We start from the raw sequence: 20,931 nt of genomic DNA on the forward strand, positions 1-20,931 counted from the left end.
AAACACCCCACACTATGGATTGCCAGCAGAGAGTTAAACTCTGAAGAAGAGGGGACAGGTGTTCCCAGCCTCGCTGTCAGAGAGAGGGCTGTCAGGACTGGATCCTGAAGCAAAGACCCACTCAATTTTCCATGAATGATTGCCCGCCAACCCTCCTTCCTCTTTACTCTGCCTGTGTCTCTCATCACTGGCCCTTAAAGCTGATGATCAGAAATTACCTAGGAGGAGGACTTTGGCTTTTTTATGAAGACCGGTGGCTGAGCCCAAGCATAGTACAGTTTCATAAAGAAGGGGGTGGGGGAGTTCCCGTCATGGCGCAGTGGTTAATGAATCTGACTAGGAACCATGAGGTTGTGGGTTCGATCCCTGGCCTTGCTCAGTGGGTTAAGGATCTGGCATTGCTGTGGTGTGGGTGGCAGATGCTGCTCGGATCCCGCATTACTGTGGCTCTGGCATAGGCCGGTGGCTACAACTCCAATGGGACCCCTAGCCTGGGAACCTGCATATGCCGCAGGAGCTGCTCAAGGAAAGGCAAAAAGACAAAAAAAAAAAAAAAAAAAAAAAAAGAACGGGGTGGGGTTTGGAGCCACCCCTCCAGATGGTGTGGGTGCAGCTTTCCTCAGACCAGGCTGGACACCATTGTGCTCTCTCTGTAGGAGAGCTACAACTCCACCAACTGTGACAGCGACGCTGGACAAGACAAAGTATTCCACAGACAGAAGGGTACAAAACAATCTTCCCCAACCCCTTCTCCCACTTGTTTAGTAATTAGATAAACGAATCAGAGACCTCATCCATCAGGAGGAATAATCTGAAGTTTATCATCGTTTCAACCATATAAATCAAGCTGGTTTAGGAGTTCCCGTCATGGCACAGCAGAAATGAATCCGACTAGGAACCATGAGGTTGCGGGTTCGATCCCTGGCCTCACTCAGTGGGTTAAGAATCCAGCGTTGCCGTGAGCTGTGGTGTAGGTTGCAGACGCGGCTCGGATCCCGCGTTGCTGTGGCTCTGGCGTAGGCCGGTGGCTACAGCTCTGATTCGACCCCTAGACTGGGAATCTCCATATGCCTCGGGAGCGGCCCAAGAAATAGCAACAACAACAACAACAAAAAAAAAAAAAGACAAAAAAAAAAAAAAAAGAATCCAGCGTTGCCATGAACTGTGGTGTAGGTCGCAGATGTGGCTTGTACCTTGCGTTTCTGTGGCTGTGGTGTAGGCCGGCAGCTGCAGCTCCGATTCAACCCCTAGCCTGGGAACCTCCATATGCCGCAAGTATGGCCCTAAAAAGCCAATAAATTAAATAAATAAATAAAGCTGGTTTAATCCAAGTTTAAATCCAGTTACCTGGAGGTTTGGGGAGGATGTGCTTTATTTTTCTGATTATTTGGTTCTAAAACATAGTAAAAGAATTTGTCTTAGCTGGACAAGCCCCACTCAAAATGCTGACAGCCCTCTGCTGGATCCTCTGAGCGCTATTCACTCACTGTCTTGTGCTGTGCTTATGTGTCTAAAAGGCCTCGCTCCCCTACTAGACCATGGATTCCCTGAGGGCACAGTTGTCTCAATGGGTAGGTTGAAAATGGAGTGGGTCTTTGCTTCTAGATCAAATCCAAAGGCACTCTCTCTCTGTGACAGGGAGGCTGGTGAGGCTGGTCAGCTCCACATTTTCCGTCTACAGTGTGTCCATCCCTTCCCTAGGGACATTTCCCAACACCCCCCTGACATACCTATGGCACCGAGCAAAAGAAGGCATAAGAAACAAGTGACTCCAGATGGGGATCTGTCGGTCATTCACCAGGTGTCCACCGAGCCCCCTTCCGGTTACAAGGCTGTCATTAAGGAGTAGGAACGTGGGGGGCAAGGAGTGGGAGGGCGTGATACAGACCAAGGGTCATTCTGTTTCTACCTTTCCTGACTGTCTTCAGGAACTAAGTTCATTTTTCCTGAGATGCTTGCGAAGCAGAATCCACAGCAAGAAGCAGAAAGTGCCATAGATAGTAACGATATCTTACCTGGCCTAAAACGGATGAAATGAGAGAAGTTTTTCCACTTCCCACACTGCCACAGATTCCAACCAGCTTACCCTGGACAAAGCATATGAGAGAGAAAGGTCATTAAAGGACTACTGACCACTCAGCTCTGGGACATCTGATTTCTTTGAGAAAAAAAGTTAATGACAGTCCTTCACTATGGGAACTGTTGTCCTGATGACCCAGAGAGTCATGTACCACTTCTATGCCTCGTCATTCACCCACATCATAAGGTTTCCATGGGGATGCACTAGGGTAACAGATGTGCAAGCCTTTTGGAAAAATTAAATGCCATGCACATTAAGGTATCCCGTATCACGTTAAAAAAGTCCCAGCCCCTTTCCTACTTCGTTGGTAACCTAAGCTTTTTGAGAATTTATTTATTTATTTATTTATTTATTTATTTATTTATTTTCCTTTTTAGGGCCACACCCATGGCATATGGAGGCTCCCAGGCGAGGGGTCCAATCGGAGCTATAGCTGCCGCCTACACTACAGCCACAGCAATGCCAAGTTCTTAATCCACTGAGGAAGGCCAGGGATTGAACCCGAAACATCATGGTTCCATCTGATTCGTTTCCACTGCACCACAACGGGAACTCTGATAATTTGCTTATTTTTATTGTTGTTTTTGGAGGAGAGGATAGGACTCTTGAAAATTATTTTATTTTCACTTTATGTGGGTTTTTTTTCTCCAGAGTCTATAAATCACTTTCAATAAAAACTATGTGCACTGTTCTTTCCATTTTTCTACAAAACATTTCCAAGAATCTGAGGGCGTATTTTTACTATCAATCCCACATGCAAGTGGGAAACTGAAAACCAAGTCTGTCATGTACTGAATAGCCTCATGCAAAACAATGAGTTCTCCATGGGCAGTGTTAAAAGTTTTCAAGAACAGACAGACGATTTTAACAAGGCCACTTGTTCAGCAACCCTCTAGGGCCTCAAGTCTCACAGCAAGGAAGGGATGGAGGGAAGGGGTGTGGAGAGAGCATGGCTTCTGGAGGCAGATGGGTCTTGATTTGAATCCCAGCTCCACCAGCACTTGACAATGGGGGGAACTTAGTCTCATTACTTAAATGAACAGTCTCTCTAACTGGGCCTTGAGCAACTCGAGGGAAAGAGTTGTCCTAGTAAGACCAAGCACAGTGTCTGATGCTTCGCAAAAATATGCTGGACAGGAGTTCCCATCATGGCTCAGCAGAAACGAATCTGACTAGGATCCATGAGGATGCAGGTTTGATCCCTGGCCTTGTTCAGTGGGTTAAGGCTCCTTTGTTGCCGCGAGCTGTGGTGTAGGTTACAGACATGGTTCAGATCTGGTGTTGCTGTGGCTGTGGTGTAGGCCATTGGCTACAGCTCTGATTCAACCCCTAGCCTGGAAACCTCCATATGCTACAGATGCAGCCCTAAAAAGACAAAAAAGAAGAAAAAAAAAGAGAAGAAAAAAGCTGGACAAAGTTTTTGACATGGTCTGGAGGTTGAAAGATTACAGCCCAGTGGTGAGGAGACCAAGTCACAGGCTCAGAGGCTGCTCAGGTCCTGCAGGTTAATCGAGAAAACTCTGTGCCATGACTCAGTGGTAACTAAAGATGTCAACAATGAAGTAAGTGCCTGGGGGGACTCAGAAGACATCGGGCAGATATTAACTTCCCTCCCCGTCCCTAAGGAGGGGAGCTGGGGGGAATCGTGGTATCTCTTCAAATAGCTAAAGGTCTGTCATGTAAAGGGCAGAAGGGGGATCAACAAATAGAAAGGAGAAGAGTAAATTTCAGCTGATTACAAGGAATAAACCTCTAATGCAGCTGTTTCACAAGGTAATAGAGTTACCTCAATCAAGATAATCATTATTAAATGAGAAGCCTGCTGGTAAAGGTTAACTGAGGTCAAAAGCTGACTTGAGGAGTTCCCGTCATGGCGCAGTGGTTAACGAATCCGACTAGGAACCATGAGGTTGCGGGTTCAGTCCCTCCCCTTGCTCAGTGGGTTAAAGATCCGGCGTTGCCGTGGCTGTAGTGTAGGTTGCAGACGTGGCTCGGATCCCACGTTGCTGTGGCTGTGGCGTAGGCCGGTGGCTACAGCTCCGATTCGACCCCTAGCCTGGGAACCTCCATATGCCGTGGGAGCGGCCCAAGAAATGGCAAAAAGACAAAAAAAAAAAAAAAAAAAAAAAAAAAAAGCTGACTTGAGCACCTTCCGCTGATGACCCGGCTAGTGGTTTCAGGTGGACTCACTGAGGACCATGTCCCCATCTTGTCTACAGCTTCCAAGAGCTGGGAGCTTTTTGTTTTCCCTCTAGTCCAGCTCTGGATCTGTGAAACATGCCTCACACAGCATTAGAACCCCGAGCCCACTTCCAACCGTGAAGAGGCATATTTCTTACCACCTCATCACCATCACCACCACCCTTGACCCAGGAAACCTTATGTTTTTCCTTGATTGTCCTCATTTCCCTCCTTGTTTCCCTACACAGTCTTCTGAATCCAGACGTTAGAATGATTCTCTGCATACAGAAGTCAGAGCGCATCACTCTTCTCCTCCAGACCCTCCAATGGGTTCTACTCTCCATTGAGAGTAAAGCCAAAGTCATGGCAGGAGGCTCTGGCACCCCAACGCTCTCTGCCCTCTGCACCCACTCCTCTCTCCCAAGCTCACTCTGCTCCTGTGAGAGGCATGCTGCACACCCAGGGCCTTTGTGCTTCTGTTCCCTCTGCCTGAACACCCTTCTTCCCCTACCAACATCCGCATGGCTCACTGCAAGGCTTTGCTCAAATACAGGCCAACTCCAACATGTCTGGTTCCAGGCCACCGCAGTAAAGCAAATATCGCAATAGAGTGAGTCACATGCATGCCCTGGCTTCCCCATGCATATAAAAGTTGTATTAACACTATAGTTTATGAAGTGTGCAATAACATTATGTCAAAAAAATGTACATATCTTAATTTAAAAACACTTTATTGCTAAAAATGCTAACCGTCATCTGAATCTTCAGTGAATTGTAGTCTTTTTGCTGCTTGAGGATTTAAAATATTTCAAGAATTACCAAAATTAGACAGAGACATGAAGTAAGCAAATGCAGTTAGAAAAACACTTACAGGTTTGCTTGACACAGGGTTGCTAGAAGCCTTTCATTTGTAAAAATTGTACTATGGGGAGTTTCCGCTGTAGTGCAGTGCATTAAGAACCTGACTGCAGCGGCTCAAATCACTGCAGAGGCATCCCCAGCCCAGTGCAGTGGGTTAAAGGATGTGGCATTGCCACAGCTCTAGTGTAGGTTGCAGCTAGGGCTCGGATTCAGTCCCTGGCCCGGGAATTTCCATATGCTGTAGGTACAGCCATTTGAAAAAAAAAAAAAAAAAAAAAAAAAGGTACTATGCCTGTTATTACTTTTTTTTTTTTTTTTTTTGTCATTTCTTGGGCCGCTCTCGTGGAACATGCAGGTTCCCATGCTAGGGGTCGAATCGGAGCCTGTAGCCACCGGCCTACACCAAGACCACAGCAACATGGAATCGGAGCCACGTCTGCAACCTACACCACAGCTCACGGCAATGCCAGATCCTTAACCCGCTGAGCAAGGCCAGGGATCAAACCCACAACCTCGTGGTTCCTAGTCGGATTCGTTAACCACTGAGCCACGACAGGAACTCCGCCTGTTACTACTTTTTAGTGACCCCTTTCCTTGGGCAGCCTATTTAAATTGCAACCACACCTGCATGCAAGTACTCTATCCCCTTTTCTTCACGGTCCTGAGAAGCATATGACATACAATACCTTTTACTTATTTGCTGTTGATCTTTGCCCACAGAATATAAACTCTGGAAAGGCAGGGGTTTTTGTCTATTTGGCTTTTTTGCTGCTCCATTCCCAGCCCTACAACAGTGCCTGGCCTAGAGCTGGCACTCAAAAAAGGCTGTTGAATGTGTGGCTACATATACACGTGGGACCCTCTGGATGACACAGCTCTCCACATGGTGCTGGCTCCCATCATGTTCTGTATTATAAACACCTTGAAACTGGAGTGTCTGAGACAGCCACTCTCTCCAGAAGGAACTCGGAGACGCTAGTCCTGTGCTACCTGGGCCATGACATCACATATCCTACTGATCCTTTACTTATATTAAAATTAAATAGTTACTATAGAACTGGCGATGATAGCTTCACGGAGAACACCCATTGTACGCCAGCTTCTGTGCTACGCACGGCCCAGGGCTAATGAGAAGCTCACACAGAGTTGTAATAACTAGACATAATCAGTGCACCTCACATACAACTGGAATAACCCAATCCATTCTGGGCAAAACCATGGAAAATCCACTTGAATGTTTCATCTCCTTGCTTGTAATATGAGCATCTCATGAGAGCGGCTGTTACTCACTTCCAGTGTTAATATCCCTTCTAGAAGCGGAGCTGGCCAGACCTACCCTTTGGTTCAGAATTATGCCCGGCCACAAAGGCCTTGGCGAAAAGGAACGGCGGCTGCCTGTTCCCGCCAGAACCGACACCCAGGAGGCGGTTACCTCTTCGATTTCCAAGTCGATGTTGTACAGCGTCCTCTGCAGGCGCAGGTTCCCCAGGTGGATGTGCTTGCCTTCTTCCTCCTCGGGACTAGGCCGCTCGTCACTGTCCAGAAGGAGGTGGCCCTTCTGCTCTGCCAGCACCGCCTGATGCTCAGTGCGCTGCAGCTGCCTCACCTTCTCTTTCTTGCCCCTGGCAGCCCTCTTGTCTTTTTTCGTTTTAGGGGTCAGCTTGGGTGAGTTCTGGATACTGGCGTGGGAGGAGTCCCATGCCAAGGTGGCATTTTTCATCTCTATCGTGATGTGAGGGCTGGCTGGTTTTTTCTTTATCATGTGAACCTCTTCCATTAGAAACAAACTCTGATAGGAGTTGTGAGAGAGGTGCAAAGATGAGACACTGGATCAAGACCAGGGAGACAAGCCTAGGGCGTACACTCACGTAGCAAAACACATCAGGCTATACAGTGGAAGGAAGCTGAAGGGCAAAAGGTAGCTCATTAGTGTAGCCCAGCCTCAGGCCCACGGAGAGGGTGTGGCATGTGGGGGCACCCTCAGGAGGGATGGGGGGGCTCCTCAACTGACCCAGCACTCTATGCTACAGGTCACATGCTAAACTACTCTTCCCTTCTGCACCAGTCTAATGTGGACCAGAGGAAATTTAATTTAATTGGCCAGTATGCTGCCCCTTGTTCTCACTCATGAGTTGCTGAGGAGCAGGTAGTAAAAGGCAAGCAGGAAAACCCAAGGGCACGCTGCTCTCCTGCAGAGACCCTCGTCACTCCGTGTGCCTTCCGAACCACTCCTGCAGAACCCCCAAGCCTGGGCCCTTCCCTCAGGCACAACATGGCATACGTGCGATTGCGACCAGGCCTAGCTGACTGCGGTTAGAAAGGAACATCTAAGGTTTTATCAACGGCAGAGTACATCTTCCCACCAACACGTTCTCACGTCTTCCAAGTCCAGCCTCGGAACTTGTGAGAATTCAAAGGGCTAGCATGGAAGGGAAGGGAATCGCCCTCAGACACATCCTTGGGGAGAAAGCAGGGCTCTTTCCTCCCACTCCTCCCCCAAATCCCACTGAGCTATGTCAGGGGAGGACAAATGCAATGTTTCAAAAGCTAAGAGTCTCTGCAATGAGATCGGAAACACTGACCATAATAAACCTTAGCCCAGGACTTACATGTGCCCACGACTTTGAACCCACTTCTGACACTTCCCTGAACCCAAAGATCGTCTCTACAGGGGGCTATGCCAGTTGGATTCCCAATATGATTTAAAAAAACAATCCTTTTTAAACATTAGAAAAGATGACTTTTCGTGCAAGCTTCTTTGCTTAGCTACCGAGAACCCCTCACTCAAGTTGGCAGGTGCTGTTGAATGTAACAGATAATCCCTTTCCGGGAGAGCAAGACCCTTCTCCTAACTCCTAAACGTCCCTAAACTTGCACTTTTCATCCCTAAATTGCCATATCTCCCATCCATTCCTAATCCCCCATCTTCCCAGAAGTGTCATGTCTCTAAATTTCCTAGATAATCTTCCCTTTGGGGCAATCATTTTTAAAAATTTAGGTTTTTTTTCAAGTTTAGTTTTCTGAAAAGAGCCATTGATTTTGTGTGTTCAGAACCTTCCTGACAGACTTGGCTAAGAACAACGAGCCAAAGAGTCTGCCCACTCTCACAGCCTGAAACCACAAGCCAACAGAATTCCTATCATTTCTCTCTCCTAAAGAGTTACTAAAAGCATCCTTTAGGCCTCGTGGACCATTGAAACTATGCTAGTGCCTCTAGTTTGCCCGCTCATCCCAGCTTTCCATTCCCACAGGCCCCTGCAGCCCCACACTCCTCCAGGAGGACCGCAGTTTCAAGGACCGCAGCTTCGGGCCACTCTGCCCAGACATGCTGAGCCACACAGGGGCCTCACAACACTTGATCTTATACCTACTTGGATTTGCTCCTGCCAGGACAATAGAGCCTTAGAGGGACCTAAACCACAAACCTCAACTTGACCACAGGACACTGACCATCCAAACCCTACTCTCATTCATGGAAACAACCAACTCAGGGTGTATTCTTTGGGTGGAAGAGGGAACTACACATCGGGTTCGCCAGATAAAATATAAGATGCCTAGTTAAGTGCTGATTCTAGATAAACAATGAGTAATCTTTTTGTATGTAAGTATGTCCCAGGTAATTATTAACTCAGTATCCTGTGTTTTTATTTGCTAAACCTGGCACATACTGGTGGCCATCTTATCAGAATTATCATCCTCCTAGAAGTTGAGGTGGGGGAGGAGGAGACTGCCAGGAATTAGCTAGAAGGTGACTCATTCTCATGGGACGTAAGATAGAGCTGTGGGCAATTTTGCTTCAAGTATTAACTCTGAAGCTTCCTGAAGAGAAGAAGGATCTATAATGTGCAAAGCCATTTGTCAGTACAAGGTCTCACTAGTAAGTGACCAGAACTCTAGAGAAACAAGGGGAGAAACAAATCTGTACTATAAATTCCTATTCCTTCAACCAAAATGCCACCAAAGCCATTCACTGAAAAGGACAGACACAGATAGGGGGACAAATTCACAGTCAAAACACCTGTCTTCTTCAAAACTAGATATTGTGGGTTCTGCAAAATAAATCTCTGATTATAATTAGACCATTTCTCCTCACGTGGTTCTGAGTCTTGTCTTCTAGCAGTCAGGATGGGGTAAGGAGGGCTAGGGGCTAGGGGTACATTCTTGAGGACTAGCATTCTTTTTTTTTTTTTTTTTTTTTGTCTTTTCTAGAGTCACACCCGCGGCATATGGAGGTTCCCAGGCTAGGGGACCAATTGGAGCTGTAGCCACCGGCCTACTCCAGAGCCTCAGCAACACCAGACCCGAGCCGTGTCTGTGACCTACACCACAGCTCACGGCAACACCGGATCCTTAACCCACTGAGCGAGGCCAGGGATCGAACCCGAAACCTCATGGTTCCTAGTTGGATTCATTAGCCACTGAGCCACGACGAGAACTCTGAGGACTAGCTTTCTTGACCAAACAAAATTCACCTGGTTAATTGTGAACAAGTAACATATAAATCTTGGGAAGCTAGTCTCCATTCTCTTCAAGAGGAAAACCCAGTTTGTTTTCTCCTGAACATCTAAGGTGATGCTATCAATCCCTCCCACACCTGAGCCTCGAGCCTTCAAGGCACCTGCCTTGGTCTCACCAGCCAAGGATTAGCGGAGCTCCTCTGCACAATGGCTTTGTCAACAGAGTCCAGCCGCATAGGTGCTGTTCCTTTTTTTTTTTTTTTTTTTTTTTTTTTTTTTTTTTTTTAATATTAGCCACTTTCAAATACCTACCTCTCTCTACCCTCCCAAATATATATCTCTTGTATCACCTCTTTGTATTATTCTGAAGGCACAAAGAACAGTCAAGGCATAATCAACTAACCATCTGCAGGGAAAAAAACCCTGATACGTACTTAACTGCACTTCTCAAAATGAACTAGTTTTAGGACTATTCCTATGTCACTGCATTCCCTGTATCATGAGTGGCAACCACAGGGCAGGGAAAAAAATCAAAAAGAGCCTGTGACTGACAGCATTTTGGTAGAGGTAGATATAGATGAAGGTGAGAAAAAGCTAATAGTCACCTGACAGCTCAACTCTATTCTAAGGGAGCCTAGGTTTAACTGGAAGGCCCAGTGAGTTTTAACACATAACCATGTTAGGTCCAAGGAGAAAGGACTAGCTCTGAAGGGCAACTGTAATTTTGGGAGCCCAGAACTAGGCAGTCTGTGAAAGGTAAAAATTCTTGTTTCTTTGAAAAGGTCCTTTAGTTGAGTCTCCTCCACTGCCCCCTTTCTTACCAACTTGCCAAAAAGCTAAAGGTGAAAAAAGCCAAGCGCGGCCAGCCCATGTGGCCCGTGGGAATAAAGGCAGCTGTAGGTTTGGCCACAGACGGCTCCTAACACAGAGGCAGGAAGGGAGCCACTTACCTTAAATCTGTCGACAGCGACGGATGCTTCTGAGAGGGACTTTACTGAGAACGGTGTAACTTTCAAAGCAAAAGTCATGGAATTGAAGACAGTCACCACTGTGAAAGCCTGAAAACAGGAAAAGAGAAGACACTGAGCCTGATGAGGGTATGCAACTAAAATAATATGACATCATCAACTGCCTTTCAGATTTACAGAGGGCTGCAATTTGACTGCCAAGTGTTGGTACCAGTCAGATGTGTCTTTCTAAAGGTCCAGTTATTTGTTTTATTTTTAAATTTTTTTGTCTCTTTACGGCTGCACCCACGGCATATGGAGGTTCCCAGGCTAGGGGTCCAATTGGAGCCATAGCCGCCGGCCTAGACCAAAGCCTCAGCAAAGCCAGACCTGAGCCTTGTCTGTGACCTACACCATAGCTCACGGCAACGCCGGATCCTTAACCCACTGAGCAAGGCCAGGGATCGAACCTGTGTCCTCATGGATATTAGATTCGTTTCTGCTGAACCATGATGGGAACTCCAAAGGTCGAGTTTTTATAAGAATGCCAATTAATGTTCTCAGTGAATCTGAACCAAATGATGATCTGTATTTTCAGAATTAAACCCAAAGTCGGGTTGGCTAAAAACAACCTGTACACTCTTTGTGCACGAGGGCTAAATCCCCACTCTTCCACTTCTCGGATGAACTGTGTAAATGAAAAAATCCAAATCCAGTAACAGAGCGGCTCTCTCTATATGTGATACTTCTAAACGGCCCCCAAGCCCCAAGGGTTCACTGACCTGTGCTGCTGTCAGATCAAAGCCAAGGGTCATGTGAACAGAGAAGGTCACCACGCTGGCAATCACCATGACAATGGGAGCCACACCAACCGTGATGCTCTGAAAGTACCCAGCCTTTTCCAACATCCGACGTTCCTCCTCTCGGATTTCTAAGAATAAAAAACAAGCCACTTTCTAAAAAGCAAGTTGAAAGGAACCTTGGGGTATTGCTCCTTTGTCACCAAAGAATAGCTGGTAGATCTTCAGCCACTATAGGTTTTAAAATGACCCTGTAACAGCTATGATGCAAAAAAACACTAGATCAATATGACCATCAACTACGATCATAAAAGCTGGCATGCAAGCCTGAGGTCTGAAATGGATCGAGTCACAGGAATGAATTGAACAGAAAACAGTCACTGCATATCAGTACAAAGATCATCTTCTGCCGTCATTTGATTCTGTTTGCAGATTTCTTATGTAAGGACACATACATTGATGGTATCTGCCACTAGCAGTTTTGTTTGCTTGCCTGGGTTATTTATTCCTGGTTTAGGTACTTATAGGAAAGACTATACAACACTAGCAGAGAATTAAAAAGGAAGTAAGATTTACTTGGGTGCCTACTGTGTGTTGGTGCAAGGATAAAGCCTTTCACCCAAAAAACAGTAAGGATAAATGGAAGAAAATGAGTGAAATATAATTTTTGTAAGCAGGACTTTTTTTTCTATTTGCAAAATTGACAACCTTATTAACAGAGCAACGAGGGAGTACTAAAGACCATGACACAGAAAGTACAACAACAAAGCAGTGAGGTGTTCTCAAACAAATTTCTAAACATAAAACCAATTCTTCTATGTGGCTATGCACTGACCTTAAAGGTATCACCACTGCCTCAAACACTGGGAACTGCCTTTAGAGTCAGCTCTTTTTTAAGTCATACTTTTTAAAAAATTCAACTCATTGCTTTAACATTTATCATATGCCTTGCCCAAGTCTATAATGAGCAAGAATGCTCTTTTCAAGCTAATATACATAGGTAAAGAGACCAAAGCCAGGGGATGAAAGATGACTAGAATCTCAGAAAGAAGATTATGAAACAGAAAATTAGGATCTGAGAGCCAGAAGGGACCATCAGCAGTGACCCTGCCAACAACACGCTTGGCAGATGTCCTGTTAGCAGCACCCAATTGCTCCATACTATTATCAATAAACCCACTACTAGATGAGGGAGCCTAACAGACTGTTGGACATGTCTGAGTGATCACCCTCCTCTGGATGACGACTCATAATTGATAAATTTTATGAAGTGGACACAACGTTCCTGAAAGTTTATTCAAACCAAGCATTGGAAATAAAACAGCTTCTTTGATCTGAATAACTGCATTTCTGTTCAACTCCAAATTGCACAAACTTTTAAACTGGGATGTATTCAAGATAGCTCACAGATGATATATATATATATATTTTATTTTTTTTTCTCCTTTTTTACAGCCTTACTTGCAGCATATGGAAGTTCCCAGGCTAGGGGTCTAATCAGAGATGCAGCTGCTGGCCTTCACCACAGCCACAGCAACGCCAGATCTGAGCCACATCTATGACCTATGCCTCAGCCACAGTAACACTGGATCCGAGCTGCATGGGTGACCTATGTCACAGCTTGAGGCAACACCGGATCTTAATCCACTGAGCAAGGCTAGGACTCAAACCCACATCCTCATGAAGACAATGTCAGGTCTTTAACCCGCTGAACCACAATGGGAACTCTACAGCCCCTATCTTTTATATTTAAATTAAGTTTTAATGGAACTATATCTACTTATTAGAACTCTAAAGTGCCTTTAAATGTGTTCCTTTGAAATTTCACCTTTTTTAAGGCTCAAGATTTCAACTTTTGTTGAGATCTTCTTAAATGCCCAGCCTGGGGTAATTATTCCTCCAAGCTTTGTGACATGTACATACAACATGCTTATGTCTGCAACGAATTTACAGATTAGGACAGGGCCAGGCACTGAGAACCCTGTGACTAGATACAAATCAATTATTTGGAAAAAAAAAAATTAAGAAAGCTCTGTGCATGAGTGGCAGGGCAGGGCCCAGAGTCCAGCTGTCTTGACTTCCCCCTGGCACTGTCCTCAGGATCCTGTACCCACCCTCCTGTGGTGTACGTGCTCCCACCATGGAGGGAGCAGGGGCAGGGCTCTCAGCAGCTACCTGATACTGTTTTCTGTGATGTCGTCATGGCCAGACCAGAAAATTATAAGCTGGATGAGAGTACGGGGTGGGGGGGACCACTAAAAATGAATGAATTACTCATGCCCAGCTGAGTTATCTTGGGGGAAAAAAAAAAATCCCAATTTTCTTAGGTCTCAATTTCCTCTTTGTACGATGAGGTTGTGGGTGCCAGTCTCCAAGATCCTTATCAACATAAAGCTCATAAGATAGTATAAGAACCTAAGACATTATGATCCTGTGTCATGAGGATTTTCGGTAGCTAATGTGCTCAGGAAGCAAAGAAGCCCAGGAAGTCTTTCTACCATATACACATACAAAGTCTTTAAACTTACTTTGCACACTCTGAGAGAATGCTTTGACCCAGGCATACATTTTAATAAATTTAATGTAGGTAAGGACTTCATTCATCTTTTGGACACGGTCATCTGTGATGGTCACACATTTTCTCCTGAAATATGCAGTGATCCGTGACACAAACATCTAAAAGGAAAAAGGATGTCATGCCAAGTCAGAGCTTATTTGGATTTAAGAGCTCTCTGAGTCTTTGTGGGAAATAAATCCCCTTAAGATTATGATAAAGTGAGAATCTTGTAGTTGTACTTCTTTTTAATAAAAGTCTATTAAAATGATCTATTAAAGTCTATTAGGTGATCTATTAATGGTCTTTTAAATGACCATCAAGTAGTATTTAATACTTATCTCTTTGTAAGAGAGTAAAGACAAGTAAGCACTTATCCTCAGAGAAACCACAGCTATCTATGCTACCAAAGGGGAGGGGAGAGCCTATCAGTCAGCATCTACTTGAGGTGGAGTGACGCTCACACTCCTATGTGACCTGCTGACCTTCTCCTTCACCCACCCACCCCAACTGCCCCGCCCTTTTTTTTTTTTTTTTTTTTTTGCCTTTTAGGACCTCACCTGTGCATATGGACGTTCCCAGGCTAGGGATCTAATCAGAGCTGCAGTTGCCAGCCACAGCCACAGCCACAGTCATGCCAGATCCCAACCACATCTCCGACCTAAACCACAGCTCACAGCAATGCCAGATCCTTAACCCATTGAGCAAGACCAGAGATCGAACCCACGTCCTCATGGATACTAGTCAGTTTCATTTCCTCTGAGCCACAATGGGAACTCCCATACTCCTTTTTTAATCTCATTGAAGAGCTACTGCCTTTATTAAAGTCTCATCTGACTTTTCTCTGAAGTCAAAATTCTGCCTGTATGCACTCAACACTGTCTAGCTCTTTTTTTTTTTTTTTTTTTTTGGTCTTTTTAGGGCCACACCTGCGGCATATGGAGGTTCCCAGGTTAGGGGTCTAATTGGAGCTGCAGCTGCCAGCCTACACCACAGCCACAGCAATGCCAGATCCGAGCTGCGTCTGCAACCTGCACCGCAGTTCACGGCAACGCCAGATCCTTAATCCACTGCACAAGACCAGGGATCGAACCCACAACTTCATGGTTCCTAGATGGATTCATTTCCACTGCACCATGACAGGAACTCCCTGTCTAGTTCTTTCCAGACATTTCTAAACCAAGTGCCTGCTTACGGGAAATTTCCAAAGATGTGATACCTCAGTGGTGCTTATTATACACAATCTAATGGAGGGAACTCATCTGAGGAGAAGCTGCCAACCTAGGATAAGGAGGCTTACTCACCATTGCAGGATAAAAGAGGATAAAAACAGCTGATCCCAGGAAGCCTGTTGGTCCCAGAATAATTACATTATAAACCATGCCCAGGATGGCAATAACGGGTCCTCCAGCCAACAAGCTGCCAACGGCGGCTGCCTCGAACATCCTCTGCCCATCATTGGAGCACAGGTTGATGAGCTACGAGACACAAAGAGCAGTGAAAGGATGCTGAAAGGATGCAGGCCACGGTCTCAGGAGGAAGATGAAGGACAGAGAAAGGACCCAAAGGAGGGAAGAGATCAAGCCGGGAGCTTCCTCTCTGCCCCGAAGCAAACACGGCTCACTCACCTCACCCACGGACTTCTCCTTAATGTTCTTCAGCTTAAGGATCTTCTTAAACGCCATGGTCAGGATAGCCCCCCGCAAGCGGACCCCGGTTCGGTAATTCAACGCCCAAGTCAGTGCAAGTGACCAAGAACGCACGATTTCTGTCAGCAGGAGGCCCAGGACTAATAGCAAACTGTATTGGAGGTTAGACTCTGTGTCCTGGGTGTACTCCAGGAGGTGTTTCACCACGAAGGCCTATAGGGAGAAACACACACCGCCGTCAGCCTCTCCACAGCACCCACACACCACGCCAGTTTTATGTTAAGTTAGAAAGAGGAGGCCGCTCCACTGTACAATGACAAGTGCCTAAGCGGAGAAAGACCTTCTCGGAGGACCAAATATTGCGGACGGCCCGCCTGCGGCAATTTACGCAGGGCATTTTACAAGAGGGAGGTCTAATTGGAAACTTGCTTCCTTCTGGACACCACCAACACCATTACTCTTTCTAATGTAACATAAACCTGTCCATGAGCTGAAATTCATTCTCAACACACAGTCATTAAAAAGTATCTAGGTGACCTTATTCCAGTATCTCCACACAATGATACATTTCTTTACATGAAATTAAGACCTTTTTTTTTTTTTTGGATCGTTTCAAACGTGCTTATTTGATAAAAAGGAACAGTGTACCTACAGTTGGACTGGGGAAGAGTGAGAAGTGCATTTGCAAAACATTCCTGAAAATAAACATCAGCAGTTTAATAGTACAGAAGAGAGCAAACAAAGCAGCCTATCCACAATCCAGAGACCCTCCCTCGGGCCCTCCCCCACGCCCCGCTCCCTCCCAAAAACAAAAACATGTTACCTCAGGCACATGTCTACCACCACCTGCAGGGCGGGAAGGCAGCCAGCCCCCAAGAACCACCGAGTGCCACCTCCAGCTCTGAGGTCCTGCAACGCCGGAGCACACACTCACACAAGGCACATTCAGCAACAGGATTAAATACCAGGAAGTGGGAGGTAATGTACTTTTATTGAAAACGAAAAAAAAAAAGTACCATCTTCAAAGAGCATCTCACAGACACTGTACAACAGGAGGAGCATTGCGATAACATACATGGGAACATACAGAGTCGAGTTATACAGGACTAGCCAGCTAACAGGTCATCTGGCCTCGACCGTCGTTTTAACTACACACAGTGGAAATACAGCATAGAACCAGTATCTGTTTCCAGAGTCCGGAGTAGCGCATCAAGCTGACAGCACTTAATCGGTTAGGGCTCCTGAGGTTGCAGTGAGTCTGCAATAGAGGAAATTCTCCAGGAATAAAGACCTTGCTGCTAAGGAAAGAGAATTTAAAAAAAAAAAAAAAAAAAATGAAACACTCCCCAAAGAGGTGGCTCTGCTTAAAATCACTGGCGCTATTCGTTCACTAGGCTGTCAGGAGTGACCTCTGCTCCGGATGGAAGACAAAAATCTAGGCCTCAAGGGAAAACCGGTGGCATCCTTCAGAGTCTTTTTGAGTCCTTGCAGCTAACGTTGATTTTGCCAAAAATGAAACAAAACAAACCACCACAAAAGAAAGCCAAGCCAATCCCCCTCCCAGAAGGAAGAAAATAAAATTAAGGAGGAACCCATCCACCCATCTACTTCGATCCTTTATAGCAAAGGGGACTGTAGCTGGAAACCAGCACTTGAGTGACAGACAAAAATGGGGGCCAGAAGCAATTGTCCTGAAGCAACTAACGCTGAATTCCAGAACCCAGACGGTCCCCGGGTGAATCAGTATTTCTTGTTTTTCCTGAGAGGAAATTAATACCAGATGTTGACTAGATCCTAAGAGATCCCGCTCCCCCAATCAGATTTAGGTCAAATCTCAGTAAATAACCTGATCAAATAACTAGGAGACTTCAGACTCCAGGAACTACTGTATCCCAATCTCTCCCCTCCCTCAGACTTTTAGGTTTTATATCCACTGTTTGGGTCACCACTGCATACGGCCGGGTTGTTGGTTTCCTAGCAAGAAGATTGGCTTCTTTTCCAGGAAGCAATCCAAAATGTGGAACTGAGTCACTGAATGGCAGGGTCAAAACCCCATTTTCCTCCCGTGAAGCAACTCAGAAAGATGGTGGCGCGGTAAAGCCTTTTCTCACACACCTCGGCACTGACGGAGCAGTCTCCAAAGGAAGGCGTGAAAGGACAGCAGGTTGTAGTTTGGGGTTCCTTCCTTCCCATAACCTTTATTGTGCCATTTTTCAGCACCGGGTAATAGCATTAGAACCTCCCAGGGGGGAGGAGCAGGGGAAGGTAAAAGACAGAACGAATGCTTTACACTGTGCAAAATTTTCGGGGGGGGGGGAGAGGAAACAGCAGATTAAAGAATTTCCAACACACAGGGTTTTTAAAAAAACAATTACATTTCAAACCATTTTGTATGGGATACAGGGGGATTGAAAAAAAAAGGTTTTCATGAAAAATCCAACCCAAATTGAGTTTTAAAAGGTTACAAATGCATCATTTAAATTTAAACAAACTGGGAGAAAACTCGAGATTGTCAGCATAGCTGTCTGGCTGTGGAAAGCATTCCCAGTGAATAAACTTTACCTTACCTGAACTCTTGGCGAGAGATTCTGCCCAGCTTGACTCTCTCATTCTGACCGCAGAATACAGCCATCCTGAAAATTCTAAAGAACAGCTTCTGTCACTGGTTCCACTACAGAGACACTCCCCCCAAATCCAGATTCTGACAGCACCAAGCAAGCTGCAGCTGGAGAGAGGTTGGAAGGGTGGGAAACTTACCTCTCTAGAGGCTTTTCACTGTCCTTTCCCCAAAAGGCCCGTGAGCAGAGTTAGCATTCACCAAGAGATAGCACTGCAGGAGGGAGCCTTCTCTTGCAGATCTACAGGGCGGATGCTAATTCTTTACACACAGATCAGAGGTCAGGCCTGGTCTTTTCAAACTGTTTTATTTCAAGAAGGCCACAAATCATCTCTCCAGGGTTAACAATTTGGCCACTCATAGGTCAGGACCACACCCTTAGAGATTCCATTAACACTATGGGGATCCTTGGACTCCGAGCACAGAGTGCTGGTCCACTGGCATCACTGAAACCTTCGATTATCTGGTGCAGAAACGTCCAGCCTCAGAGGGCCAGCAGTTAAAAAAAACGAAACAAAACACAGTCACTTGACTGTGTTTCATTTGGCTACCAAGGTTTCGGGAGGCCTGGGGAGATTAAAAAAAATATGATATATGGGGAATCAGTTCTTACGCAGATTTCTGGAAGAACAGACCAAGCCACTTGGAAAGCCCTGCCACATGAGGACATCTGCAAAAATCTAAAATGGATGTTCCTCCAAAGGATTTAAATCCATAGATGGAAGTTATGCCCATTGCTAGTACCAATCTCAAACGTGGCCTGATTCTTCAATTTCCAATCAAAAAGACGTTTGTTAGAATTGGAGCTCCAAAACAAGAAGTTTGCATTGTCTACAGTTTGAAATCTTTTTTTGTTCTTCGGAGAGATCACGGATGGGACCACTGCTTTCTTGATGTTCTTGGGGGAAAACTCCTGAAATAACACAGGCCTTAAGGTGCCCTTCCCCAAGAGGGTAGAAAGAAGGAAAAGCGTGCACTGTTTTCCTCTTAAAGGAAGACTCTCAGCTTTCCCTGGCACCTAGAAAAGTCTATTAGAGATTAGTATTCCAGTGCGCTGTGCCTTAGGAGATGAAGGGCTATGTGGATGCTCAAGGGAGTGACTGTAAGGTCCCCAAGCTGAACAAGCCTAAGTAACTTTCCTCCCCAGGTCAAAAATGAAAATCCCAGCACTACATGGAATTTGGGGGGAGGGGGGGAGGTGGGAGGAGCCAATGAAATTCTTGCACTGGCCAAATGGAATCAAGAAAGCCTGTATACCGTGCTACCCAGCTGAAAGAATTCTTCACAAGATCAGAGCAGCCACCAGCCCTGTAGTGAAACAATGACAGAAGCTCTTCTTGGGGGAAGCTGGTCCTACGAAAACGTTTGGCCATTTTGGTCAGTGATATGATACTCAGTTACAAAGTCCCTCTTATCGAAAACTTATACAAAAGTGTGTTAGTTGGTCAATTAATAAGGAACCCAAGTAGTGCTCTCTGCTTCAGAAAAGAGATCAAAACTTTTAAAAGGCATCAAACACTTAAAAACAAAGACAGACAAACAAACAAATTGGAAAAAAAAAAAAACCACCACAGAAAAACTGCAAATTAGTTTTACCTAATTACCATGCATCTTACGCCCATACTTACCAAACCATGAACCTCCAGCTTACCCACAGAGGGAAAATGCACAGAAAACAGAGTACTACTGCTCCGATGCCTCAAGGCAAATATGTAGAGAATAGATTTAATCAAAGTCTCAAGTGTAAGGCAGCACAGCAGGTGTAAGAAAAAGGTGTCCAGAACCCAGTGTGAATGTTGCTCTTGTCCCCTATTCTGCTTTGGCAACACCAGGAAAACCAGGGCTGCCACCCAACACCTGCCACACAGGTTTACACTATAAACCGAAACTTAAAACGGATTTTAGGTTAGACTCTAGAAACCTCAACACGCCTCCAGTTTCTTGAGGACTCATGTGCCAGAAGAGCCATCAAACACGTGACACCTCTGGTCCCAGACGTTCAGTGTGTCACCAGTACCAACTCAACAGCCTACGCCACAAAACACTGCTCTCGCCCACTCCTGGTGCCACAAGACCCATTTCCCAAACCAGGACCATCAGTACATGTCAACAAGCAGCAGAGCAGCACGGCCCTGTGCAGAGCCGGCCTCGTTCAGCTTCACCCCCAACCCCAGGAGAGCAAGCTGGTTCCACTTCTTCTCTGTCGACATAGCCCCCTCGTCCTTCCACTTCTGAGAAACCACCATTCACCCCAACAACAACTGTTCCCTTTCAACAGACCTGGAGGCATCTCTAAGGCCGCTAACTAGCCCAAAGGTGAGCGCAACCCCTGCAACAGAACAAGAAGGTTAGAGCTGGCCACGGCCGGGTCCCTGGAGACTGTCAGAAAGGATGGTTAGGACTTACTGGTCCACTGAAGCCAGCCAGCTGCGTGATCATCAGGCACACGATGGAGAGGATGAGCCTGGTACGGCAGAAGGTCCACACAACCCTCCGGAGGGAAGCAGCGTCTGGCCCGACTTCATTCAGCTCCTCTTGCCACAGCCTCTCTAGTCTTGACAAGGGCACATGTCCTCTGTTACATGTCTCCCCAGGGAACACGCACACCCCAGCCTCCCCCCTGCCGCCACTCGCACCAGTCTCTCCTTGGAAATTATGTACCCAGTCTGCACCTTCTTGGGGAAAAAAGACCCTTCCTGGGTAACTATATATTTACCCCATAGAGGGAGCCTCTCAGGATTCAGAAAATGATGAGAACAAAAGTCCTTCCTTCCACCCAGAAAAA

The 20,931-nt window shown here is 46.0% G+C and overlaps 1 protein-coding gene across 8 annotated transcripts in view; it reads right to left on the reverse strand.

Annotated features, from left to right (window-relative positions):
* The window catches only part of ABCC5 (ATP binding cassette subfamily C member 5), an 89,539-nt gene that overhangs the window by 41,303 nt on the left and 27,305 nt on the right, over window positions 1-20,931 (reverse strand). For 3 of the 8 annotated variants that reach the window (XR_014822358.1, NM_001444332.1, XM_021069933.2), the window contains exons 5-12: window positions 20,553-20,700; window positions 15,509-15,742; window positions 15,185-15,358; window positions 13,855-14,002; window positions 11,309-11,457; window positions 10,530-10,637; window positions 6,555-6,911; window positions 2,016-2,087 (exon numbers count right to left, since the gene is read on the reverse strand). Coding sequence is in view for 7 of the 8 variants with exons in the window: in NM_001444332.1 (NP_001431261.1) it covers window positions 2,016-2,087; window positions 6,555-6,911; window positions 10,530-10,637; window positions 11,309-11,457; window positions 13,855-14,002; window positions 15,185-15,358; window positions 15,509-15,742; window positions 20,553-20,700 (1,390 nt within the window). In the remaining variant the exon portion in view is untranslated. Of the gene's footprint in view, window positions 1-2,015; window positions 2,088-6,554; window positions 6,912-10,529; window positions 10,638-11,308; window positions 11,458-13,854; window positions 14,003-15,184; window positions 15,359-15,508; window positions 15,743-16,177; window positions 16,225-16,352; window positions 20,701-20,931 lie in introns of all 8 variants that reach the window. The other 5 variants (XM_084986779.1, XM_084986782.1, XM_084986780.1 and 2 more) reach the window with 5 other exon arrangements.

Source organism: Sus scrofa, chromosome 13, assembly GCF_054392235.1.
Source record: "Sus scrofa isolate SSC_HxYL_T2T_F1_AM1 chromosome 13, Sscrofa_HxYL_maternal_Yorkshire_Landrace_v2.0, whole genome shotgun sequence".
In the NCBI taxonomy this organism is placed as follows: domain Eukaryota; kingdom Metazoa; phylum Chordata; class Mammalia; order Artiodactyla; family Suidae; genus Sus; species Sus scrofa.